The sequence below is a fragment of the Gallus gallus genome, chromosome 10, assembly GCF_016699485.2.
Source record: "Gallus gallus isolate bGalGal1 chromosome 10, bGalGal1.mat.broiler.GRCg7b, whole genome shotgun sequence".
Taxonomy (NCBI): Eukaryota; Metazoa; Chordata; class Aves; order Galliformes; family Phasianidae; genus Gallus; species Gallus gallus.
Window position 1 is genome coordinate 19,676,423 of NC_052541.1, and position 22,855 is coordinate 19,699,277.

The following is a 22,855-nucleotide window of genomic DNA, read 5'->3' on the forward strand; positions in this document are numbered from 1 at the left end:
TGGTGAAAGCCTTCTACAGCAGCAGTTCTGAGTACTGCAGAAGCGGAGGCTGCAAGTGACTGAGCTCACCCACAGCAGGAAGGCAGAGAAGCAAGAAAGGGGAGAAAAGGCAAATTTAAACAAACTTCGCTACTGACTTCATAGCAGGTCTTGTGTTTTTAATCAAGAGCATACACCGTGCGTGCCTCTGCAAAGCACAACTGCTGCCAAGCAGCTGCACCTCTGAACCCTGCCAGGAAAGTGAAACTGCCTTCTCAGTACTTCGGAACCACGAATGACCCCAGAGGAAAAGCTCACCTCACGCCAAGATCAGAGGCATCAGCTTTAACTAACAGTCCTTAGAAGTGGGGACAAAGCGCCTCCCAGTTACACTGAGATTGCAGTATTAACACACTGAGATGAATGTGATGGGGCACTGAGTGACTAATCCAAAGAGAAATCAGAAACACTTGAAATTAAAAAAGTTTATTTGAAGATTCATAAAACAGCTCTGTGAAAGACCAACATTCCCAAGACACTACTATAGGATAACACATTTTCCTACTGTTAGAAAATTAAAAAAAATTACAATTCAACTAATAAAAGCATCCATTTACAGACCAAACATTTTACTTCCAACACCAAGAAAGTAAATGGGTTTGAGAGTCAGACTAATAGCACCAACACTGGGTGATCACAACCCTCACAGGTCCGAGCCTGGGTATGCCATCACCGTGCCGTGAAGTCAGGCAAATCAGACCTGTGAGCACTGAAGAGTTTATACAATGGATTACCATACCTGCATTCTTGTTACATTCCAGTGATGCAAACAGCAAGCCAGAAACACTAAAGAGTTTCCAATGAACTCCAATCTTCCATTTCAGCACAAGAAAGATTTCAGAACTTACAAATGGCAGCTCCATATCCAACACACAACTTTATTCACTTCATGTTCACACAGTCTGTGCAATAGAGGACATGTGCAATAGAAAGACGTGAAGAACAAGATGTAGAAGTGGACAGCATTACAAGGATCCGACGAGCCCTTCCCTGCACAGCAGCACAGCACTATACTGCTTTGCGATGGTACTCAGGAGGGGCCACTTCGTAGTCGCTGGCACTGAACAACGCAGAGGAATTCTTTGCTAAGTACCTAGGAAAGATATGAAAAAGGTTGAGTTTCCTTTCCCAAAGTGTTATTTAGTATCACAAACGAATAACGAGATGTTTATTGAAATCACATTGTGCGATTCCAAGAGCACAAACCAACATACACAACTACCAAAGAGTCAGCTGTCCAAAGCAATTAAGGATCCGACAGCTCATGCCAAAAATCAATTCCAAACAAGCTGTTGTCAAGAGCTCTTGGCTCCAAGTGAGCACAGGGAGGTGGAGATTAACAGGATGAAACAGTTTACATTGGAGGTTCAGTCAGCTGCCACAGCAGGCATCCAGCTCCTGCCAGTAGTTCGAGGCAGGGACAGGACAGCTGTCAGCACACACATGGATGGTGACAGCCACATGAGCCACAGCCATCCAAGTGCCACAGCAAGACAAGCAGTGCACAGCATTACCTCTCACGTGTGTACTCAGGGTCAATGCACTGGCTTCACCTTTCCATCTCTGCAGCTGACCTCTCAGCTGACCTTCAGCACTTGCCTTTACTTTGACATCCACAGAATGACTGCTAACTCAAGACTTCAGGATTACTCCAAGACAACTTCCCCGAAAACCAGGCTGACTCATTTCCAGCCTTCCCACAGGGCAAGATGTGTTTTGCAAGTACTGAGGATTTCCTTTTAACTTCTAATACCTTACTCAGTCACAAAGAGGTAAGTTAACATTTACTGGCAAACAGCTTAATGCTTTGTTAGCCCCAATAATTTACAAATCAGTGTTTCCATCATCACACCATTAAAACCTTGTATGAAAACAGAACATTTCTTCTCTCTGCAACAAACAAAACAGAAGCTTGAGGCTTTGCTAGAAGTTGATCAAGAAATTAAGTGCAGCAAAAGAGGTAAGCTGCACTGATGCTGTGAGCTGACACCATGTGCATTGCACACACCTGGTCACTGGAAATAGGTCACACTACAGTAGTCCACTTACTCTGTTTTCTTGCTGAGAGATTTGAGAAAGTACTTACTTTAAGAAGTCATGCAAATAGTTTAACAGCAAAGCCAGACTCTTCTCATCAAGAGGTGTGTAAGCAAGCATAGCTCCAATTCGAACTGTTTCAAAACAAGTAGCATTTTAGTTATAAAGAACAAGTGTAGTATTACACTAAGTCTAAACCTACACGAGCATATATAAAGAGCCCAGGAATCCAGTCCCATATACAAAAGCTAACCAGAAACAACATCCATTCCAAATCCTTGGATGACTGAACATAAGGCATATGAAGAAGTCACAGGTTTTGGAGTGTGCCTCTCCAGTTTCTATAGTTCACAATCACTGAGACTCAAGACAGGAGAAGGAAGCATTCAGATGCTCTTAAGCACTCTTTAATCTCTAGGTGATACTCACCAAACAGCCTCAACAGATGTGGGGCACCATAGACTTGAGACATAGGAGCATCTGGATGATCTGCTAAGATTTCAGCATACTGAGGCCTCTCAAACTTGTACAGCAGTTGCGTTCCCAGCATGACATTGAAGTATTCTTTAATTCCAGCCACAACTTCATTGACTGCATACTCCCTGGTAAACAGAGAAAACATTCAAGCCTCGTTCTTCTGTCTGCCTGGACACAGGGTTAGATTTGAGAGATTTAACAAACCAAAATTCTGAAGGTCTTTTACAAAGCTTCAGATTTTTCTTGAAGACCTTGAAAAGCAGAATTCCTTGCAGCTGTGCATTTCAAGCCCTCCTTTAGTAACTGATTTTAACACAGTAAGAATTTACAAAAACCAAAAAGCACCTTGCTTATAGTCACCTCCTCAAGTTAGCTTGGCTCAGCAGTCATTCAAAGCAACAGTGAACTCCTGTTCACTGGGCGAGTGGGTGAGAATGGGTAGAGAACTACTGATGTGGCTTCTACAGCTTCCTTTAGGAAAAAGTGTCAGGAAAGGGCAGAGTGCAAGGGAGAGAGAAAACATTCAGAAAGTAGGACTATGTTCTTGAATTGTGTCTTTGAAGACCTGGACCACCTTGGTCTCAAGCACTAGGCTGGTATGTTTAACAGCTTTGCAAGTATCTTCACGAATGAGATATCTAACAACAGCGAGACATATTTAAGATGTGAAATGTCTGCTACTTACTTATTATCAGTATTTCCCCTAGATTTCTTGTAGTTTGCATAATCCTCTAAAATAGAGTCAACATTCTTCTTGGCAGGAAGATAGAAGAGCTGTAGAAGAAACAAAACAGAATACTAACTGTCCAACTTATGCAGACATTTCTACCTGCGTGCTAATCTTAAACTAACATATGTAAGGATGTTTCTAGAATAAATTTAACAGGTCAAGGTGTAAGGCATTACTAAAGAAACTCCAGCTGGTTCAGTGGTACACATCAAGATATGTAACAGCAGCCACGTTCATGTTCCTATTTCACATTTGTGAAACTTAAAAATCAACCTGAAGATGAACTGTTAAAGCAATGCAGGAAAGCAGCAAACCCAAGTAAGCAGCAAAGCAGACAGATGCCAGCAGACCTGCCTGCACCAGGCCACAGACTGTGCCTGCTCAAGCAGCAGTGGCAGCCTGAACTACTCTTTTGCTTCCTTTGCTTCCTGCATCCACAATTCAGCACCCAGTACCGGCACTGGAAGCAAACAAGCCTGCTGGGACCAATAACAGTTTTCAACAACACTTTGTATTCCTCTTGCCAGTTTTACTAAGTAGTTTCACTTACTAACAAATTCCTGAAAAAAGATTATATTTCTTACAATGGAAGACAGTTCATTTTAGGTAAAATTACTGTATCAGGAGGCTTTATACAGATACAGCTGGGCAGCACAGTTCAATCAATATTCTAAGACTATCTTCTGTCAGATCTGTAGATTCTTCAGATGCTTTCACAGTGAGTGATGTGTAAACAAGACAAGATGGAACTGAGATAAGACATCACCTGCAATGCTCATACAGACTAATTCTGTCACCTAAACAAACTTTTCAAAGTGTTCCACCAGGCCAAACATGCTTAGAGGAGCACCACAACATTTAAAATTACTTGACTTCTAGTTTATGTCCAATTAGAGTGATTGCATTCTACAAATTTACATGCAATTCTGCTGCACAGTCCAACTCACAGATGACCTTCAGGTAGAATCCAACTGCAACCAGAAACATCAAGTAAGGCTTCTGTCAAACTCTAGAAGGGATTTTGCTGCACTGCACTCAAGTGAGATATGAAGCTCCTGATTACTGTCCTTGCCTATACATTGATAGACTGTTCTTTTGAAAATTACCTGTTTTTGCCTGGTGATCAAGTCCCAGTCATCTACCAACCACGGTTTCAACTCTTCTGGGATTTTCACTTTTACTTCAACTCTGTTCATAAATGTTTCTTCCTGAAAAAAAAAAGTGGATTCACACTAATTACTTTCAGATAACCAAGATAAGCCATTCATCCCATCCTTTCCACAAAGGAAATACATTACAGGAGTAAGGAATTGCTAAGTTGGCTCTAGGGGAAACAAGGAAATAGCTCAGGTTTTAAGGCCACCTGGCAGGCCTAGCATTTCAGTAAGTCGTAACAATTCACACTGCCATACTGCAGGACAAAGTACTGCTGTTTGTATTTCTGAGCAAAGTAGCTCTTCTGTTCCCCATCAGAAATCCTGTAGGAGAATCATACAGACATACACTTTCCACTGTTGGATCTACTCGTGCCCTCTTCTTCCTAGGAGGCTGAGGAGTCTCACTGCTACTGTTCCCTTCTCCAAGTCCAGGAGCTGTACAAAAGACAGACAGCGTGGTGCATAAGAAGTCTGGTAAGGCAGTAAGAAGTATCAATAAAAAAATGTTTAAAAGGATTTAAAATTAATATTCAGATTTCTCTCAACTCATCTTTTTACTTGGTTTTGTTTCCAAATTAACTGGACATCACACATTTGTGATTGTTTTAAATGCTACATTCACATTTATCTGAAGATGGAGATTTCTGCACTAAGAACAAAGCAGTATGTCAGTACCTAGTGTCCTTTGGAAGAAATCTTTTGGAACCAGCAACTCAGCTATGCAGGCATGTCCCATCTCAGTAACAAAACTGAAGCCTGACTTACTATTGAGAATTATTTCAACAGATTAATGGGGATACCACTTTGCATTCTATTTCCAAGGTGTCTAAATCCTGACAGACTGGAACAGTCCACGTACAAAGCAGCAAGTTACACATTCCTGCTTTAGTAACTGGCAAACTATACAGAAGAGACACCTGAAGTCCAGGAGGAGCACCATAAGGCGACAGGAACTAAACTCAGTGGGGGCAGATTTAAGGTCGTATTCCAGCTAAGAATCCTTCCCTAAGTATATCCACTTACACACAGAATAAAGATGTACTTACTTTTCTGCTTGTTCTTTTTTGTTTTCCTGCAAGAAGAACACAAATTATTGCAAACATAAAGATGAAAGTACGTAACAAATTGAAAGCCAGAAAAAAGTACAGTAAGTTCAGATCCACAAACACTCAGGGGCCTACAAAGCATTTTGAAACCAACAAAAGGAGAACTGCCAGGGATGATTTACCACCACAGTACCGATGCTTCAAGATTTTTCCATGACAGAGAGTAGTATTCACTTTTTGGGGATTAATTCAACTCAAATCTACAGATATCCAGAAGACAGGCCACAAGTATTTTCAAAAAACAAGCATCTTAAAGCACTCCTGGCCATCATTACCAAGGAATGTTCACAGATGTTTCATGTTTCCCAAATGCTTGTGGATGTGTTATTTCAGTATTTCAGAGATCCCTTAAAGACAGAACGAAGGACAAGGAAACAGACATCTCAGCCAACTGACTCTCCTGTAGAGTACTGGAAGAATAATTTTACCACTTCAGCAGCACAAGAAAGTTTAAACAGCACCACCAGAATTCATTGTGTGCATCAAGCTGTATGGACTGCCCACAGTAGCATCAACATTTGGGGAAGATCACAACTATACCTGCTTCTCACTTGTAACATTTGGAAGAATACTGAATAGCAACATCCCTAACATTTATCTTCCTCCAAATGCTGCTCTCAAAATTTACTGTGCATACTTCAGACTTCCCTCAGTCCTCTATCCTTAGCCCTCATTTCTATTCCAAACTGACAGTCACACTGAGAAACTAACTTGCAAACATTTTAAAAACCTGACATATAATGCCCATTATATGCAAATATTCAGATACATCAAGAGAGATTAGAAACAAAAATTAAACTGTCCTAGCAGATTTTCAGTATTTGAACTGTGTATGTTCACTGATTTTATTTGTCTAGTAAGAAAATTGGAACTAAGAGCATTACCAGCCACATTTCCACTTGTTTACTATTAACAAGAGTCCAATTAAACCCCTCAAAGTAAAAAAAAAAAATCTGTCTGCCAGATCCCAGGTCATGAGATTAAGCTTTTTACCAGTACATTATTATTTCTATGGAAACTCATCACCACGTCAAGTAACATTTGTGGTCAGCCTCTGGGCTGGGTTATCTGGGTCAGCAAGCAGGCAGAGTTTCTACAGAGGTCTGAAGTCAGAAGAGTAACACTTTTTTCAGGCTTCAAATCACAAACAATCGTTAGCCTTAAAAAGAACAGTGGGTAGAATAAAGATCCCCTCTCTCTCCAGAAGTAACAATTGCCAAGTCACCGACAATGGACTTGTGCGCTGAAGAGAGTCTTTTCTTCCAAACCTAGAGTGAACAAGCAGAAATGGAGTTCCTTTGAGAACTACTGTCAAGATAAAAATAGTTTTAGAGCATCAGCCTAGCAGAGTCTTAGCAAACTGGTGCAGGCAGGCCATATAACATAGTTTAAGAACTACTGTAATTAAGACAGGAAACCACAGCTATGCTACCGAATCACAGAGTCTAGCATAAATCCACACCGGGCAGTTGCTCGTACTCTCCCACCTCCTTCCTTATTTCCTGATTCTTTATATTTCAAGGTATACACCTTTGCACCAAGTCAAAGCAGCCATCTGTTTGCAGTCTAAAAGACAAATCTCAGTTAGCAAACAAACAAAAATCTCAGGTTAGACACAAAGCATCGGGACTTGGCAGACCTTCAGCAGCTCGTACAGCAGATGGTCCGGAATAACTCTTCACTAGGTTAGAACAGCTGTGCAAGACAAAATGCTTCTGTTGTGTGGAGTAACTTAAGCATGCAGAGCACCCAGTATCCAGGAGAGAGATGCAGCATTTGTATACAGACAGTGCAGAGAGAACCTGGAACCTAGGAGGAGCAGCACATCTTAAGCAGACTCATTGAGACACACAGCTGAAGAACACCATATATGTTCCTTGTGATGGCAGACAATTTCCTGCAAGGGAATACAAGTCCTGAAGTGATACAAAAAGATGAAATATAGCTAGCACAGACTAAAACATATCTTTTGTGCCACCTCACACATTACCAACAAGCTCAAGAACCTAGTCACAGCAGCATGAGATCTTTGACTTCACGTACAAAGTACAGCCTGGCTGCAAGTTCACATACCCCTCTGAATGGCATTTCCATTCAGAATTAACCAACAACACAACTAAGAAGCAACACAGAACTGCTAGGGAAGTTCCTATGGAAAGTTTTAATTAAGACTGATCAGAGAGTTGCCAGGTACTACAGACCTCACAGCTCAAACTTGAAGGATGCATCCTACTGTAGTCAGACATCACCTCCCCAGAGCAGCAAGGTCAGCAATCAGAGTTCTGGGAGGAAAATAACCCAGACCTCACTGCAGTGTTTTGATTAAGCCAAAAGAGAACAGGCACCTACATCCACAATACTCCAATATTAGTAATCAAAAAATGACACTGAACTAGAAAGCCAAAAATTAATTGAAGATGCTGACATTACAAGATATGAAATTGCACAGAAACAAGATAATCAGCAGGAAATGAATACAACTACAGCTTACAGAACAGCTCAATGCAATGAAGTATTGTAAATCCAGGTGAGACTCAAAAATAAGTAGTCCATAGCATAATGCTGAACTTTCAATTGCAATATCCAAAACAAGATGATGTTCACAATCAAACAGTAAGTGTGACTAAGGAGGGTGCCAGAGAAGAACATATGCTGAAAGCCTGCACCTCATCCTTCCAGACATCCATGAGAACAAAGATACTCCAAGTACTTGTCAAACCCCTTGGACGTTACCTCAGGCAGCTAGTAGCTTTTGCACAGAAGAGTAGGCATTAGGGCTCAGATCTCTGAAACAGTGCCTTCTGGAATCACGTCAGTAGAAAACAAGAATAGCTTACAGAAGAATTCAACATAGATTAATGGCATCAGGAAAAAGAACAAGACAGTGGAAGGTTTGCATACTCCACAAGAGAAAGGAGTTTATGACCATCTAGTTTCAAGTTTCGTGGACAACTACAAGTGCTTTGCTTTCCCCAAATCCGTAGGTATTTTCAAAGGACACAGAAGCCTGTTAGAACCTCCCCACAGTAGCTGGTTAAGATACAGTCAGCAGAATGAAGGTGGGCTACCACTTGGGTCTCAGGGATTTGAACTTTAAGACATTCATGAACACCACAAAAAGATGAATGAGGTGCCAGGTTGCTCATAATACAATGACAAAAATGCAGCTAAGCTGTAAAAATAAATAAATAATCTTGAAGTCTCTCCTGATATGAGGTGATTAGTAATAAGACCTTAAATGAAAATACTCAAGTATGGAAAATAAGTATGTTGAAAAGAGTCTGTCAGCCTTCTACTGCTCAAGCAGCTCATTCACTGAATCAGCTCTGACGAACAGCACTCCTATCAAAATTCAATTATAGCATCCAACACTATCAGGAAAAGGATAAATACCCATGTCAGAATTATGTGCATCTTCTGTGCACAGTCAAGCAACTGACCTTGGAAGGCACACAAAGCTAGAAGAGGTAACGAGAACAAGAGCAGTTGGTAGAACAGCTTCTATGCTACGAGCAACCACTGGACAGAAGGAAGAGCAGAAATACTGTAGAGGTATTATTAGAGATAAAGGATGGAGCTGGAAGAACTAATTATTCTTTCCTCAAAAAAGAAATGGACAAGCAGTAGGCATCAAAAAAGACAGAAGAGTCACCCTCCTTCCTCCCCTCCTCAGCACAGCACTGAATTTAAGGAGAAGCACTCTGCCACGGAATGTTGTGGATGCCAGAAGCCCAAATGCTTTGAAAGTTTTAAGTGTAGAAGAGTCCCAAATCCATCACACAGATATAGTCTGCAGCTCTGAAGCTCCTTAATTACAGACTGATAGAAGCAGAAGTGGTATTTTTTGGTAGAAAAGCCTCATAGACTTGACTCACTTGAGGACTGTCCCTAAGTACACCTTACTAGTGACCACCAGACAGTAGAGCAGGTTAGGAGAATCTCCAACTGGAGCTCGCATTCCATTACATTGTTGCTACAGCTCCAGACAGGTGGTATGTAGGCAGTGGTGGTAAGCTACTTGGTACCTAGAGGACTTACAGTAGCTTTTGCAAGAGCTACTAGCTATGCCAGTGAGAGTAAAGGATGCCACAGAAGACATGCAGCCAGAGCACATGTTTTTAAGTGACATGTTCAGCTTAAGAACAAGACCTTTGTTAGAAGAAAAGCCAATAGCTTCCATATTTAAGTTGAGATACTGTTTTGAAAGCATCTCTTATGAGACTGCTTGTAATGCCCCATGAGAAAAGCTGCTGGGCTTTTTTTTTAATTTGTTAGTCAGTGCCATCTCTTCACACCAATATTTTAGGTTGCCCTTCTTACTTCCTATGCACAGGCTAACAGTTTACTTGTTTTTACATGATAATCATACTATGCTCATCAAAAATAGCATAAATTCTTATAAGCTGTTATTCAGCAGTGCCATACGTAGAACAGGTTGAGGAAGCCAGCATCTGTAGCATTGTACTTCACTTTTCAAAACTCACTATATCCATATAAATGCTTATGATAGTTTTTCTAGTTAATATAAAACAATTAATTTCAAAACAAATAGCATTTCATGCATATTTCTATTTAATTAAATGTTGCTTATTAATAGCCTTAAAAGCTGTTTTCAACTCGTTACAGAAACAGTTACTCTGAACAGATTCAAGCCAATGACAAAGACATAGCAGATCAAAAAAGGCAAGATCAGTCCTCACATTTGAAACAGCATTGGTCACCACAGCCCAGCTCTCTGACTTACAGAACAGCACTGTTTGTACCGATTTCCATGGCTCCAGGCTACAGTAAGCATGCAGAACAACTGTAAACTTCTAGAACTGGGCAGTTTTAAAACTGACATCAGTTATCTTCTAAATTTTAACTAGCAGACACTGAATGCATTTGACTACCCATAGCATACCCTTCCCCAGCTGAAGATGTGTGCATTTCAGAAAAACTAAAAACCATTCATTAGTCCACACTGGCTTTAAAAAAAAACAAAGAACAGCATACTGCAGTACTTAGAATTGTTAACTCAATTGCTACCAAAGCTTACATTATTACAACTGAAGACTTTAAGAGTCTCTAAAAGAAATCTATGAAAGCAAGGAGGTTTGGATTTCAGGATGAAAATCCTGGTTTGACAATCCATCCTTAACTCACCGCGTCGATATGGTAGGGGTCTCCAAACAGCAAACAGTATGCGCTCCATCTCGTCTGAAAAATCTAGGCACAATGGGGGTTGAGTTAAGGAAAGAATGTCAGACCTAGTGCTCAGCCTTTAAGAGAATCTATTTAAGATTCAAAAATTTACCTTTTTAGCAGTATGTTATAGATTTACAGAGCATTCCTGGAGGATAAGATGGTCTTAGACTGTTATCTCCTTTTCACTACTGTTTGGCTGAGGAACAAATTACACGATGCAAGTTCGCTCCCTCTGTTCAATCCTCCAAGAATGCTACAAAAGGTAAATTCTGAGGCCAAACTGGTTGACAGCATTACCCTCTTAGAATATTTGCTCAATTGGTTTCTCCCCCTCCCCACCAACAATACTCCATGTATCTGCAAAGACCTTAGATTTACAACAGAATAATCCAGACGTTTTCAAACTATTTCCAGATGTTTTGGTTTTCAGAAGCCATCTTGCCTTTAGTTGTAAGCAGAATGTGAGCAGCAGTAGCCAGTTCAGTAGCACAACAGCATTACAACTTTGCATCACTGCTAGGTTAGGTCAAAGCATTGCCTCTCCCTCAGCCTCCAAATAGGGAAGAAAATTAGGGAGACTTTATTGGAAGAACCAGAGGTCTAATTTAGAAGGATGCTGGTAATAGCTAGAGACTAGGAGCAAGATCAGCGCAACAAGCATGAGACCCTGTTATCTTTCACATTGGAAGACTGCTGTTCCAGTGAGCAGAGTTTTCTTTATTCCCCTTCACTACATTAATAATCCACCATTTAGAAATTAATTTTTCCAACCACCATGAAAAGTTTCAGAGTTAGTTTACTGCATGTTTTTCTACACAAGAAACAATCCCTCATGCTTACTATAGTGATGATAGCAAAAAGCAAAGCCACTCCCTTCACCCAACTGGTTTCAATTGGAGAGTAAAGACAGACCTGGTAACATGCTTTTGAGCTTTGGAATTGAATAGAAGTTTAAGATGAAGTCCTTTTTGCTGTGCCAGTCTACCTTAGATATAGCATTATTATATGTAGTTGAGAGAATTAAGACAGCTTTGAATTCTACTGCTTTTCAAGTGCAAGTTAGCATTTAGCATTTTCTCAGCTGGAAAGAGCAAGCCAGCTCACCGCAATCAGCCTGCACCTCTAACGTGACCAAAGTTGATAGAACAGGGAATCTAGTCCTGAAGGTACTATTGAGATGTTCTCCGCAAGGCATTTGGTAGAGTCATGGAAAACATTTACAATTGAGCCATCGCTACCTGTTTTAAAGAATAAATTCTACTTCCAGTGACTAAAATACAAATAGACTCAAGCGCAACAACCTCTCAAGTAGCCCCATCAGTAATTGTGACAATTTAGACACTTTAATCAGTTTATAATAACATTCATTAGGAACTCTGTAGATGCCCATCCCAAACTGAGAAAGCACACAAAACCAGTGTAGCTAAGGCACCTCACAGTCTGTAGCAGTAGACCACAAGGGAGTTTGTACGTAGCATTATGACCAGATCCATCTGAAACTCCATTCCAAAGACCAAGAGACAATTTACAGCCTTGGGTAGGCTCTGGCCAACTCCAAAGCTAAATCTGCACTCAAGATCTACAGCAACAAAGCCTTCATACACTGCCCTTGCACTTCTCAAACCAATGAAACATTTTGTAACAAGGTTGCCCCTAAATGAGGCATGAAATGTGAGCCAAATTCACTTAGGAAATGATGCCATCACAGCAGCTTCCTCACCAAGATGAAAATCATAAATGAAGTTAGGAGTTCAAAACATCACATTGGTAATGAGCACCTTCATAATTAAATAAGTCAAGTACTACTCCAGCAGAAGAGTTTCATGGCACATGAGCAAAGCAGAGCTGTACTGCCTATTTAAGAACCTAAGTGTAAGGCCACACAAGTCTATTAGTCTATTCTGAAAAAAACAAAAAGGGTGAAATGAAAGAAAACTGAAAGTTACATTTCGCATTTTTTCTCCTAACAAATATCTGAGCTTGCTTCTGGTCTCTTCAGGTGCAAAAACATTTTAACAGCATGTGCGTTTAGATTTGGCAAAAAACAGCAAAATAAAGGCTTCCTAAATGCAATTTTTATAATTGCACAGTAAGAGGGCAAGGCGTTTTAAGGATTTCTTTCTGTATCAGTGTTTGGGCTGCTTAGAAGAACTAAAAAATTCTGCTCAATTTCTCTGAGATAACCAAGTCTTAAGAGAACTTACCACATCTGAGTGTCAGTTCACTAACTTAAGGGGAACAGTATTCAAAAGAAGAACTATTAAATGTTAACAAACCTATTCAGTACCTTGATTCAATATTAAACACCATTCCACCTCAGAAGATGGTTCTAATACAGTACTACAACAAAGGCCTTTCAGATACCACAAAAGTAAACATCTGTATAGGTTGTGTCAGGAGTAATAGAATGAAGGGTAAATTGTAAGAAAAATACCATGTAAAGATCAGTAGTAGAACTTATTTAAAAACAAAAACCAAACTGTTGCTTATAAAAATCTCCTTACACTTCAACATTTTTCTGCTGCAGACCAGATGTCTTCTTGCCTGGAGCAGCACCTCTCATCTTCCCCTCTGCATATTGTTCCCTTTGAAAAGAATAAATTTGGCAATAAGACTAAGTGAAAAAGAAGCTTGTTTTCCCTCAAAAGGTAAACAGTTACACAAAACATTTAGAGAACTGCTAGCAAATAACTCCAAGTCAGTATTTGGCAAAGAAGGAACAAATTCAACTAAATTGCAAGATGTTTTTAGGCTTATACATATAACAAACCCTTCAAGGTACGAACTCCCTTTTACACCTCCTCCCACAATCCTTGTTACTCAGTGACCTGGAAGCAACAGCTAACCACTGCTAAAAAAAATAAGATACATTCTGAAAAAAAGGTTGCTTATGATCAAGTTCAGAGTTTAAGTGTTTCCTAGGAAGACTATCCTCACTGCTTAAAAGTACATTTTAAGGATACTGCAGGAGGGTCATTTTTAGTCTCCTTACTTCCATGTGACAGAATATACTTCCAGTCAGTCAGTGTGCCTGGCCATCTCATCGTCCTACTCTTCATTAAAACCTCAGGTCAGTTTTAAAACTAAGGAACAGTTCACTCTTTAAGCTTCTGGAGTATAAAGATCAGAACCCCCCCCCCCCCCCCCCCCCCAAAGTCAAAGGACCTCAAGAATAAAAAAAACAAATGCATACTCCTTGAAGGTGTTTGTTGTAAGTTTTTTGTTTTGAACTTACCAACGTCCTTTGATACATAGCAGTTAAATTCTATAGAAAAATGATTCTGCTGAGAACAACTTCTAAGAAAAAATACTTACTGATTGGCTTTTTGAAGTTCTTTTTGTTTCTGCAAATTGGTATCCACGTATTTGAGCACTCTGCTTTCTGGAACCCATTCATCCCAGCTGGAAAAAAAACAATAATTAATCATTCAAAAACACTATGTAATCACATTCTACACAATAGAATCAATTAAAAGCTTCACAGAATCTGAGAATGAAGTCTGCTTTTGTGACAAGTCATGGACTGACACAACAGAGTGTAAATTGCCAAACACATTCCCCACTGTCTGAAGTGGTAACAGTTTTTCTAGGGAAGTGTAACCCTCAGTAAATTCAGAAGAGTTCCCCAAACTCATAGGATGGGCAATTTGGGAGGGCAGGGATTGTCTTTTATTGAAAAGGATCATCTCAGGAAAAAAAAAAAAGCTACACTTACTAAGTTATGGGACATCTGTAGCCATAACTATATTATTCAGTGAGTTTCCTTTATCTATTCCAACATTTTATAGGTTAACAAATTCAGCAATAAGATCTTACTGTAAGAAGAAGTGCTCTGATTTCTGTCTGTGAAGGAAACCAAGATGGCATGAATATTTGAAGAATCTGAAGTGAACGATTTAAGAGAACAGGTGTTGGGGAAATTGCCATTATGAGCAATAATTCCACTTTGACAAAGAGTGGATAATCTGAGCAATCTGACAAATTATTTAAAATAAAAGCACATTAAAAGTGGCCATGTTATTCTGAAATGCATAAGTTAAAGCTCACTATATAGATTTCCATGTAATTTCTATTTTATGGCAACAGCTGCTACTCTAGCAACATCAACATGATCAAAGCAATACTACTACAGGAGTACAAGGCTTTCAGGATTAAAACAAGCCAAGCTTAGCATACAAGTGTTAGAGAAACAGATTTGCAGCTGTACATATTCTAAGGTTACATTTTTAGGGTAGTGCTTTGGTCAGATACATAAGCCACTTATATTACTCCTGGCTGTACAGCTGTGACACTTCCAAAAGAAATGTTATTTAACTGTGGCACACATTATATTGTATGAGGAAGCTTTCACATCCCGTTGATATTTGCAAAAAAAAGTTAAACTGAGCAATTAACAAATAACGAAGGACTAAAATTATGTAAGCCAGAACTAAACAATCACTATTCCATTTGTCTAGATCTTGCAGCAATGCCACTTTTAATGTAGTTAACTGGAAGCCTGAAGGTAGGAAAACCTTCAAGCAACACAAGCATGAAAAGAAAAGCAGGTGTTATGACATCATTTCCAGCACCCTCCTCCACCAGAGATAAACAAGGAAATGAAGTACCACATCTATGCTGCCTCACTGATACAGAGCAGCCAGCTTAAGAATCAATTGCACTCCCTGTAAACGTTTTATAGTAAGCACTGACAGTTACCTGCCCACTGGCAAGGAGGGGGATAGATGCATTTAAAGAAAACTGTAGGCACTAGGACATGAAGTTCAGCTTTTAGTGAAGTCAATGAGATCAAGATATTAGTGACAGTATTTGCTCGAGAGTCTGTAGCATTGGAATGAAACAAAATCAGAAAGACTTCTGGAGCCTGAAGAGCTGAAGCTTATAATCACTAAGGAAAAAAATTGTTTTGCTTTAAATGAAAACCCAGGCACAGAACTTGAACGGAAAAAAGCAACTATTTGAATGCAGTAACCTTGTGAAATACTCTTTAGTGGGCTGAACATTACATGAAAAAGCCATCTTTAGAAATCTCTCACCTAGAATCCTATTATTTTTGCAGAAGGGAAAGGTTTCTCTAACGCTACCTTTGCATGACAGTCCAGAACTAAAAGACAGGCTAAGTCTGCTCCTGTGAAGGACTAAGATAGACAGCCCTTCCCATTCTGAAGGCTGCCTTCACAAAGACACTGTTTACCAAATTTTTGCTGCCAGAAGCAGTTTAAGAGTGAAATACACTGGCTTTCTGAGAAGAATACTTTGCTCCATTGCAGCTCTCTCCTACCAACACAGAGCAAAGAAGTTCCATACTGACATCTCTGCCAGGAGGAAATTATAATAACTGCTTTCAAAATTGAACAAACAAGCCTTCCTACTAGTCTATGGACACCGTAAGCTACTTTGCCTACACAACCAAAGCCCTGCAGGAAGGAACTGCTAGTTAGGCAATCTTTTGTTACTACAAATCATGGACCTTTGTATAAAAAAAATATTGAGGTTAATTTTAGAAAATCTCTAGTAACACACAGATGGTGGAGCTTGTTCATCAAGCTAATATTCCAACTGATAAAAAAAAAGGACTGATTCCATTTCATGCAAATACTTACTTTTTATTCCAACCACTGTAATGAATAAAGTATTTCACTTGCTTGTCCTTTATGGCAACCTTTACACACTGGAACAGAGGAAAAGAGTTCTGTTAGTACCAATGAGAACAAAGATCTCCAAACAAGTTTTGCTTTGTAAGCTTTCAGACTCTAAACATGCAGAAATTTCCGTGCATGCAACTGAAATACCTGGCAGCAATTTCACAGCAGAAACTAAAGTTGTCTAACACAAGTTGCTGCCTATTTACAGATCTGGAAGGGCTAAGCAAAGCGACTCTGCTCAGCTATCCAAAGGGCCACCTACAGCCACAAAAAGGATCCAAAACCCCTGAGGAGCACTGGAAGATTAACCACACAGCCACTTAACTAGCCCAAGATTAGCTGTAAGCCATTCAGAGAGCTTGCTCACATGCAGGCCCCTACCTCACAGGCAGGTAAGCTGGCTGAAGTAGAGGAATCTTCAAAAGTAAAGTAAATAACATGGATCTCTGCAGCCACAGAGAGCACACTGTATTCAGTAGAAAGAACTGTAGGATAGCCATTTTCTAGATTGAGAATTTACACATGGAGTAAGTAAAAACAGTTATTTCCACCAAAAGATTGGCCTCTGAAGACAGTAACCTCCTCATACACCAAGATTAAGGCAAGACCAATAAGAAAAGGGAACATACAGGACAAAGTTGCTCCAATTAATCCACAGTACCACTCAGAAGCAATCCTCACAGGAAAGTTTGTCTTAATTTTAAGAATGGCCCTCCCAAGAGCCTGTAAGATGTAACATCAGCTCATCCAGAGGAAGACTTTTAAATGAGCTGGAACAGCTACGCACACTGCTCATTAACAGAGTTAGTAAGACTCCTGCATCTGCAGTCTGACATGTAAGAGCTCAACTACCACATCTGTATAGAATGAAAGCACAGCCAGAATCATACCTCTTCCTGCAAGAACAAAGCCCAGAAGACAGAGTAAGTAAGCTGTCACAGTTCATCTTTGTGCCCATCTACATCTCTAAACTTCCTGTTGTGCCAAATTAAATCCCCAGCTCAGGGCTGGATAAGGCACTTCATCCAGAAAGGTATGTTATGGAGATGCTGGGGTACATGTCACTGTACTACTCCACAACATCCTCACCTTACCCCACTGTAAAGACAAAAACTCTCTTTGGCTCTATCTTCTGGTTCCATTTTAAGTCATTATTGAAGTGGGAAATTGACTTACACAAGTCAGAATAGGTATTTTTGTGCTGTACAGAGTCAACTCTAAGCACACCTGAGAGTCCAGCCTTCTGTTGTACAGCATTTTCTCAGCATCACTGTCAGGACTCCACCCCATACCTTCCCAATTTAAAAAAAAATCATCAATGCTTAATTGTCAAAGTGGAACAACATATTCCACTACTGATCTCAACACTACCACATATGGAACAAACTCAGTCTCACCTAGACTTACAACATGGAGTAAGGATATCCTGACCCTGATGAGATACTACTGCACGGGTTACTCATTTCAACTTGCTAGTTCGCTGCAGACCTGGATTTAATGCCAAAGTCAGGCTGTAGGCTTAAAAAGCTCCTAAAGGTTTTGAGGCATTGAAGTGAGCATGAATGTTCAAATAAATATCTTCCCACACCAAAATACTTTCCTTCTGCAATGAAGGAAGAGAAATAATGGATAACCATAACAGTACTTCCAGGCAGTTTACAGCTGTTAAAAGATAGCAGTTTTCAGCTAAAAGCATCTTAAGTAGGCCTCATTTAATTTTGCATTGTACAGTTACTGCATATGGATTGACAAATTGTAACCTTTCACACTACTCTAGTGCTAGTCTATGCACTCACTCCAGCTCCAAGTTTGCTGCACAGTTGTCTGGGAACACATGCATTAGAGATGCTCAACACAAAGGATGCAACCTTAGTAATCCACGAGAACAGCTGCATAGTACTATGGTGGGTCTTTAGTTGGTTTTGCTGGGGTTTTTTAGTGCAAGCTACTCCATAATACAGAACCATGGGGCTTAAAACTGAAGTGTATGTATGAGCATGCTTTCCTTCATCTTAGCTTCAGCCATTAATCCTAGATAGGTGAGGCACAGCAAGTAAACTCCTGCAATTCTTTATTTTCCTGGGAAAGTCAGAACTACCTGCAGTAATAAGCAATCACACATACCTTTGCTTCATAAAGGAGAGGTCCATGAAAACAAAGCACTCGTTCACCTGAAAGAGTCACAGAAAGACAGCTTAGAATAAAACCAATGTCATTTCTCAAAAGCACATTATGAAGTCCAGCACAGAACAAATCCAACACCAACCTAGCAAGAAACTCTAAGAGACACCTATTTGAGAACCATGCTGGATATTGAAAACTTATTGTCATATAAGAGGATCTAAGCAAATTATTGAAGCCATGAAAGAAAGATTCCCCATGGACTTCCCCAGAGAGCACTCGCACAAGGAAAGCTGCACACCAGCTACATCCAAGCACAGTTCTGTAGAAGGACTGTTTTTTTTGGCAAACAGTTGACACTCAAAGCTATATTCCTGACCATACTTCTAGCCACTGCCAGCTCAAGTTACTGGCACCCAGACCTCCTTCAGAGCCCTAACTTCAGACACAGACATGAAAACACACTGGCTTGGTACAAACGTGTACTTCAGCAGGTAAAGCCATTTTGCTGTAAGGGATTCCTAAGTCTTCACAACATTGCATTTTGACTCAGAGCATGGAATCAGCTCTTGGTATGAGGTGCCTGTATCTTAAGCTGCTGACACAAATGAAAGCAAGTGTTACCAGCACTCCCTTCCTGGTAGAAAGTACAATACCTGGTATTTCTAGTTCAATGAAGTAAGAATTCCAACATTTCCCCAACCCACTCGTGGGACAGAAGAATGACAGGCTTGTACAACAAGAAAAATTGCTCACTTTATGGTTTTAAGCAGGAAGAGTACATCCTTGAGCCTCCCTCCCACCTTCCAAATGTGCAACTCCTATTGTGCAGTTCTACTGCAGGAATTTGAGTGTACTTAACAAAGGATATCGGAGTGCAGATGTTTCCTTCTTGAGAGCTGTGATGCATCACACTTTCTAAGAAGCTGCATAACACACACCAGTGTGCAACACACAGCCAGGACATACAGGGCAGAGCAGTGCCATCAGCATCTGTGCTGTGAGGACACGGCGGGATACTTCCTCAGCCCCACAGCTCGAGCTCCTTGTGAGCAGCTCAGGAACTGCCAATTTGCAGGCTATGGGTTTAGAAGTACCCCCTATTGCAAAATTTACTCTGCTCTTCAAAACTCATTTCTACACACTGAAGGGATAAGTCCAGCAACGGCACGCAGTGCCTTTAAGTGTGATCCCTCTTGAAAGCTGTACAATTCTGGCTGTATTTGCCTTTCCCCACCCCACAGACAAAACTCAATGTTTACAAAACTTTTAACCAGATGGACTGTAAAGAATCACCCTGCAAACAGCTGAAAAAATGGAATATCCCCACACCTCAATTGCTTTTGGTGAGGGCACTGAGCAGCTCTCATACACATTCCAAAGCACAGCTCTGGGAAGGTCAGGGAGGCCGTCTGATTTTGTTTGGATCAGATGAGGAGGATTCAGGTACCATTCCAACAGCAAGAGCAGGAGACAAGCAGACACACAGCAGTTCCTCCAAAGAGGACAACTACTACCAAACTCCACCGAGCACACCAGGCTCACGTGGGCAAGTACACACCTGTAAGCTTACTATTTAACCCATACACTGACTAGGGAGAGCACTCCCATTTGAAGATGTATTGTCAAGGCTATGAGACCACATGCTCTTCACAGAACTGAAATAAGTATTCACAGTAAAGTCCAAGAACGCACAACTATATCAGAAACGTATTTCAACTTGTAAAATGCTTCTGTATGTCAGAAAAAGAGTTAGAAATTTGCCAACAAGTGACCTTTTTGGTACCTGCAGTACTTGTATGCAAAAACAAAAACACACTAAACAAGAATCTTCATAATCAGGGCTACGAATCAAAAGTTACATTAACCTCATGCTTCACGTTGTTCACTTGGCACTACTGGAAAACACACTTGTTATCATACAAGGCCTTCCTAGGCAAAATACGCACTGAGATTAAGGACATGAATCTTAGCTGTGCAGAAAGGTTATCATGAAAACAGAAGGACCCTAACAGGATCAGCAGACCTTTTCTCTCCTGCACTGCCACTGCTGCAGTAACACCCCATCTATTCATTATCCCACAGACAGGACTTGCAAGAAAACAGTTCTTTAGCTAAAACAGCTGTTGGAAAATACCTGGACCTGCTCTGCTAACACTTGAGGAAGCTGAGGTACACGGAGCATCTGTGCTGTGTATTAACAGCTCCCATACCCTGCTCAAACACAAAGCAGGCTCTGGATGGGCAACTCTTCTGGCATCACTGACTGTGAGGAACAGCTCAGGGAAGCCCCAGTTCAGCTGCCCCCTCCTATAATTGTTTTACACTCAGAGTATTTATAGAAACAATAAGTTCACAAGTTGTGTGCAAAGGACATGACACAAGTCTTGCCTTTGATGTCAAAGTGGAAGGCTAACAAGCCATCTTGAGAACAGATGTGGAAGGAAAGATATCTCATCAGCACCACTAGGGAACAAACCTCCTCTAAGCACGTCAAAGGTTGGACTTGACATGTGAGAAAGATTCAATATTCTCCATTCTCTCTTGTCAGTGAGAAGACACGAGAACACCCAAAAAAACCCATTAATTCACACTTGACCAAATCTGACCTCATTTCCAAAGCATACATGAAAAAAAGTGACAGTTCCTTCACTTTAAGGGGTACCCATGCTGCCAGCTGGACATCTGGGAGTTCCAGGCTTTCACCTGTGTTCACAGAAATCTAGCCTCCTCTTCACCCATTCCTTTACAGGAAGTGAAACAACAGTTTCCAGACCCACCCAACACTACTGGCAGTATTTTAATGACAGGCTTTCAAGCTACACATAATTTTATTTGCTACGCTGTGATGGCCATAATAAAACACTTCAGTTTCAGCACTTCAGGACTGCAGGAAGCTTCATTCATGGGACACTTCTCCAATTAAATGCTAGCGCTGAGCTCACAGATGTTCATATTTAGGGAAGAAAGTCCATATTTTAACTTCTGTTCTGAATTTATGTTGCTTGGACTCCTACAGCTATGAATATAATTTCAGCCTGGAATTCTACTCAACTCCCAGTTCACTACATTTTGCATTAACTCACTTACTACGGTGTGAAACACACACTAAATCCTGATTATCTCTGCAGGTTAGTAACACCGCTATTGGCACAACCGAAAGCGTTCTCACATAAGCTGCCATCCAGTCGCTGTGTCAGACCACCATGAGCGGCCGCTGCCAGGCACTCCTGTGCAAAGCCAGCTGCTCAAGACAGAAGCCACAGTGAGGACCAGGCAGAGGAATGGGGAACAAACCTTCACTTGCCTTCATTATTTTAAAACTACCCCGTATACAAAATAAGCCTCCTAGGCAGCAGAATCCTATCATTTATTCTAAAATCTCTGCTGCTCTCATACAGGTATGGATTCCACCACGAGGATCTGCCACAGAGCCCCGTGACTCCTCCTGTGCACGGAGCCCTAACCCAGCTCCCCGGCAAGGGCAGCGGGGCACCGAGCTTATCTCCATCCCGAGAAGATACAAATCCTAACAGATCTAGGAGATGTCAACGGCTTTAACACCTGCAGGAAAAGAAGCATATGTAGGACAACGGGGGAGAAGGGAACGCCCAGGTCTTACAGGCAGGAAAGCTGAGGAATAGGAAGAGAGGAATCCATTTTCCCCACACACTCGTCTTCTGCTGTGGCGGAGGGGCAAAAGCTGAGAGCCAAACCGCGCCGTGCCGCCCGCAGCGCCTCAGGGGCACAGCACGGCTCCGAAGGGACAGCGGGCCCCCGCCCACGAGCACGGCAGCTATCTTTTTGCAGCAGGACTCCTTCAAAACCGTTTTCTTTGTTTCTCCTCGGCCCGCCCACCGCCGCAGAGCCGCTAACAGCGCCGGCGGGCTCCGCGCAGCACGAAGGCCCCGCGCCCGCCACGGCCCCACAGCGGCCCCACAGCGGCCTCCCACCGCCCGCGCGGCCCCCGCCCCCTTAGCGCTCACCCTCGAGCCCCACCGCCGCGCCCGGCCCGCCGACCCCCGCCCGCACTCACCCTCCTGGAATTTGGGCTTGGGGTCCTGCTTGGGCGCCATTTATAAGTACCTCTCCCTCCTCCCGCCCCCTCCCCGCGGGGGCCTCACCACCTCCGCCGCATTCTGCGCGGCCGGCCCCAACCCCCCCCGCCGCACCGCGCATGCGCACCGCTCTGCGCCGTCCCCGCAGCATGCTGGGATCGGTAGTGCGGGCGGGGCGGGGCGGGGCGGCCGTACCGGGAGAGTTCCGCGCTGGTGTTGGGGCTGCGGTGCTGCCTCGATTCGGTTTCGTTCGTTGGCGGTGAAGAGCTCAGTGTGACTGAGGAGCACGTGACAAAAA

General features: G+C 41.7%; 1 protein-coding gene across 11 annotated transcripts; it reads right to left on the reverse strand.

Moving 5' to 3' along the window:
* Nucleotides 1–449: 449 nt before the first annotated feature.
* MORF4L2 (mortality factor 4 like 2) lies at nt 450–22,818 on the reverse strand. Of its 11 annotated transcripts, none has more exons than XM_046899087.1 (14): nt 22,753–22,818; nt 18,503–18,549; nt 16,337–16,404; nt 14,550–14,576; nt 14,049–14,135; nt 13,238–13,318; nt 10,692–10,754; nt 5,487–5,512; nt 4,787–4,875; nt 4,390–4,491; nt 3,239–3,327; nt 2,506–2,678; nt 2,126–2,210; nt 450–1,132 (listed from the first exon to the last, which is right to left on the reverse strand). In XM_046899087.1, exons 6-14 carry the CDS (start codon nt 13,294–13,296, stop codon nt 1,048–1,050), a joined length of 771 nt encoding a protein of 256 aa, XP_046755043.1. In that variant the 5' UTR covers nt 13,297–13,318; nt 14,049–14,135; nt 14,550–14,576; nt 16,337–16,404; nt 18,503–18,549; nt 22,753–22,818; the 3' UTR covers nt 450–1,047. The 11 variants fall into 11 exon arrangements, with proteins under 11 accessions (XP_046755043.1, XP_046755041.1, XP_015147613.1 ...); XM_046899085.1 differs by lacking the exon at nt 22,753–22,818 and adding an exon at nt 22,536–22,660 and having other exon boundaries at nt 10,692–10,745; XM_015292127.4 differs by lacking the exon at nt 22,753–22,818 and adding an exon at nt 22,536–22,660.
* Nucleotides 22,819–22,855: the final 37 nt, after the last annotated feature.